Source organism: Drosophila willistoni, assembly GCF_018902025.1.
Source record: "Drosophila willistoni isolate 14030-0811.24 chromosome 2L unlocalized genomic scaffold, UCI_dwil_1.1 Seg72.1, whole genome shotgun sequence".
NCBI classification, from domain to species: domain Eukaryota; kingdom Metazoa; phylum Arthropoda; class Insecta; order Diptera; family Drosophilidae; genus Drosophila; species Drosophila willistoni.
Window position 1 is genome coordinate 2,562,774 of NW_025814049.1, and position 4,918 is coordinate 2,567,691.

Below are 4,918 nucleotides of genomic sequence, written 5' to 3' on the forward strand. Positions count from 1 at the left end.
CTAATTTCTGCCTTGTAATAAAGTTTAAAGTCAAATAGTTTATTTCTATAAGTTTATAAGAGTTTCCTGAATATTTTGACCGTCTTAACGTTATTTAGTTCAATAAAACCGTGCAATATTCGGCTACTATTGAAATTAAGAAACCATTTTGCAATTATGGAATGCAAATGCCTCTACGAGAAATGTCCTTAATTCCATTTAATGCCCCGTAAGGCTAGTATTTCATTTAATATCAATTAAGTTAATTGGAACTATCCATAAACTAGGCGAAATTAGTTTTGGGAAAATTTCAAACCCCTCCCCCTGAGATGCGTTGCCAGTATATAAGAAAGAAAATACCAATAATAATTGGTTATTTCCTATTTAGCCATCAAAATGGTTAGCTGGCAGCTGTATATCTCAAACTTGCTCTTTCTATTATTTTTACTTGGTAAATATTTGCATATCAAATCATAATGAAATAATCAAATTTTTCCTTTTAGTTTCTCAAGTGTTTTGTATTTGTGACATAACCACAGAGCAATTCAATGATAACAAAGCTGTTATAACCATGAATGGGAAATATTTACGAACTTCACATATAAACACGAACGAAACTTTGGATTTTTATCCTTTATCTGGTAGAAGAACTTCAGTTCGATGCAACGATAATGGCAGATTCGTGCCAAGATTTCCAAGTTTTAAGGGGAAACCAAAATCTAAAGCTTGTACTTTAAACGATGACGTTGTTGTTGAACCGATATCATTCAATTCCCATTGCCAAGGCGAAATGTATCACATTGGCTATAGAATTGAGGATCCAGTTTTAGAGCTATATCGTTCTTGCTATGACAGAGTGAACTATATAACACGATTTTCTGAAGCCCTTATCTATCCCTCAAAAAACATCTCCAAAGCGGATCGTCCTAAATGTGAATTTACCAGAGACGGTTTCATGAATCCTAAAGTAGGAAAAAGCACAAGTCGAATAAATGTCACAGAAACATTCTCTATATTGTATAACGGAAAATATGATAATGAAATGAAAAGCCACCAAATTGATCGTGGACATTTAATAGCATCCGATGATCTGCTCACATATGACCAAAAGGTGGCGACATTCAAGATGATCAATGTGATTCCACAATTTAAGAGCATTCAAGGATCTGGGAATTGGTATAAAACTGAACAATATGTACGTAGTTTGGCAGACGAACTGAACAATTTACCATGTATTTATGTTCAATCGGGAAGTTATGGTGTCCTTGAGCTGCCTGATACCGCAGGTAATCTAGTTAAGGCCAATTTGTATCAAAGAACAAAATACCCAGTGCCTGCTTGGATGTACAAGTTGGTCAAAAATGTTCAGAATATACCGCTTTTTGCCATTATAATTTCAAACAATCCACTTTTAAAACAAAAACCAGCAGCGCCTGGAATCTGCACTATGGTTATTTGTCCGGGAAATTTGAAACTAAATGACATTGCAGACAAAGGTTATTATTATTGTTGTGATGCAACATCATTTGATCCCCATCCTAGCCAATCATCTACAACAGTTCAACCATCTACAACAATTCAACCACCTACAACAATTCAACCACCTACAACTGCTCGAACACTATGCACACTGATTTGATTTAAAAGATCCTATCTCAGATAATTACGTTGACAACTTTATGTATCATTTGTTTTAAATAAATTTAAAAGTATATCACTTGCAAACAAATTGTGTATTTTTTAAAGATTTCTTCAGAACATTTCTCTTTTTTTTACAGGTATTTGAAGTCGGACCTTTAGAAATGTCTAAATGTTCTGTCCGGTCTGTTTTTATACCATACACACATACGGTGAAATGGTATTTTAAAGTTGCCAAAATGTATGTAACAGGTAGAAGGAAGCCCATAAAGTATATACATATGTATATTCTTGATCAACATCTACAGCCGCGAGCTATCGGGATGAAACTTTATATTTGAGCTACTTTTAGCGCGGAGCAGATAAAGTATGAAAATTGTCAAGATCGGACCACTATATCATTTAGCTCTAGAAGAAACATTTTCATAAAAATTGGAGTATCCCCATGAAATTTACTAATATGATAGTTTTAGATATAAAACATCAGATCCAGAAATTTCAATAAGATCGGATAAATATAACACAAGTTACAGTCAATATAAATCGGCTGTACTACGTCATTGCTTTGAAATCCACAGAACACGCATACACACACAGAGGCAACGCTACGTAAACTGCATGTGTATGCGTGTCAATCGCAGCATGCAGCATGGGGAAGAAGAAGAAAAAGAAATGGAAATGATATTTGGAAGGTTTTGCCTGTGCATTAATGAATTGATGATACAGAAAAAGAGTTTCGAACATGTAAAAATATTATGGCCTAAGTGACTGCTTAGTTTCTTTGTTATTTTTTTTTAAATTTGAAGTTAAATAGTTTATTTCCGTTAAAGTTGTCAGATTTTCCTGAATATTTCGGCGTTCTTAACATTATTTTGTTCGGTAACACCGTGCAATATTCGGCTACTGTTGTCCATCCAATTAAGAAACCATTTTGCAATTATGAAAGAGCCAATTATGGAATGCAAATGCCTCTATGAGAACTGTCCTTAATTCCCTTTAATGCCCCGTGGGGCTAGTATTTCATTTAATATCAATTAAGTTAATTGGAACTATCCATAAACTAAGGCAAATTAGTTTTGGGAAAATTACAAACCCCTCCTCCTGAGATGCGTTGTCAGTATATAAGAAAGAAAATACCAATAATAATTGGTTATTCTCTACTTTGCCATCAAAATGGATAGCTGGCAGCTGTATATCTCAAATTTGCTATTTCTATTTTTTTTACTTGGTAAATAGTTGCATATTAAATCGTATTGAAGTAATCAAATTTGTTCTTTTTAGTGTCTCAAGTGTATTCTGATTGCCTTATAACGAAAGCGCAATTCAATGAAACTAAAGCTGTTATAACCATTAATGGGAAATATTTACGAACTTCACATATAAAGACGAATGAAACTTTAGATATTTATCCTTCATCTGGTACAAAAATTTCAGTTCAATGCACAGTTTATGGCAATTTTACACCAGATATTCCAAGTTTTGAAAGGAAATTAAATGCTAAAGCTTATTGTCCTATAATCGATAATGTTGTTGTTCAGCCATTATTATTTCATTCCGATTGCCAAGGCCAAATGTATCAAGTTGGTTATAAGATCAATGGAACATTTTTAGAACTATATCGTTCTTGTTATGACAAAGTAAACTATATAACACGCTATGCGGAGGCCTATATCTATCCCTCGAAAAATATCATCAATGCGGATCGTCCTAAATGTACATTTACCAAAGATGGTATCATGAGTGGTAATGTGGAAACAAGTATACATAAAATAAATGTAACAAATACATTCTCCTTATTGTATAATGGTAAATATGATGAGGCAATGCAAGTCAACCGAATAGATCGAGGTCATTTAATAGCAGCCGATGATTTTCTCACTTATGACCAAAAAGTGGCTACATTCAAAATGGTCAATGTGATTCCACAATTTAATAGCATTCAAGCAACTGGAAATTGGTTTAAAATTGAGAAATTTGTACGTAGTTTGGCAGATCAACAAAACAATTTACCACGCATTTACGTTCAAACCGGAAGTTATGGTGTCCTTACGCTATCTGATACCGCGGGTAATCAAGTCGAGGCAAATCTTTTGCAAGGAACCAAATTCCCAGTACCCGCTTGGATGTACAAAGTGGTTAAAATTATGCCGAACAGACCGATATTTGCCATCATAACGTCAAATAATCCGTTTGCAAGACTAAAACCACCAAGGCCTGCCATATGCATGAGGTTTAATTGTCCGGATACCTTGGAATTGGAAGACATTGCAGTAAAAGGCTATTATTATTGTTGTGACCCAGCATCATTTAATCCATATCCTGTTAAAGCAACTACTACAATTCAACCACCTACCAAAAAACCCCGTTTACGACATTAATTAACTAACAAGCCAAAGTTGACAAAGATTTAAGATGTACTCGAACTCAACTCTATTTATCAATAAAATATATTCATGTCTCTTAAAAAACATTTTGTTATTTTTTTTGACGAAATCGAATGAAGATCAAAATACATATATACATACATAGCCATCAAGGATCTGCTCTATAGGAACCAATAGATGTACCTGTCTAAAAATACAAATAATTTTTAACGAAAAAGGACACCTGGTCCGTCATTTAATTAAAAAAAAAATTGGTCTAGCATGTGCTCGCAAAACGAAGTTTAAATACTCCTCAAGGTTTTTGTGTTACTCTTTTTCTAAAAGCGAGAAGTTTCTTAAATAATAACATTTTATTGAAATATTGTCGGATCTAAATGAATTTTTACTCCAACCATAAGGCAATCTAAATGTTAAATCCTACAAGAACAATAAATCAACAATCAAAGAACAATCAATAGATAAGTTTTAATCTATGCTCTACCATTTTCAAAGAGTTAAACAGAATTGCTCAAATTGTTCGATTTATCACTTTGTTCAATTGTTTTGGTTGTCTAAAAACAAAAAAAAAATGTAAACAATGTTTTGCTATGGCAAACGCTAAAACGATTATCGCGCCAATTCCATTTGATAGCCTTTGCGTCAACTTCTCCGCCTCCTATTCGCAGCTCCAACTCCTCCTCCTACTCGTTTATCTGCTCCTGCTGCTGCTCATTTTGTGTCTTCTTCCCACGCCCGCTGGCACCAATCACGGCTTGCCACCATCAATTAAGTGTCAACGTGGTAAGAAAAAACAAAAACAATCCCTGAAAATGGAGGAAAAAAGTTGTAATAAAAGTTGACAATTCTTTTTTTTTTCTGTTCTGTTCGTTGTGCTGGTGCCATGCATCCAACCAGCCAACAGTAGCAGCAGCAGCAGC

The 4,918-nt window shown here is 34.1% G+C and overlaps 1 protein-coding gene across 1 annotated transcript; it reads left to right on the forward strand.

Moving 5' to 3' along the window:
- The first annotated feature begins 3,188 nt into the window (after positions 1-3,188).
- On the forward strand, positions 3,189-4,044 carry LOC111519073. The gene has a single exon (XM_023177902.2). The coding sequence runs from the start codon at positions 3,189-3,191 to the stop codon at positions 3,993-3,995; it is 807 nt and encodes a 268-aa protein (XP_023033670.2). The 3' UTR covers positions 3,996-4,044.
- Positions 4,045-4,918: the final 874 nt, after the last annotated feature.

Coding starts and splice junctions, on each gene's coding strand:
- LOC111519073 (XM_023177902.2), top strand. CDS start 3,189: ATGTATCAAGTTGGTTATAAGATCAATGGAACATTTTTAGAACTATAT.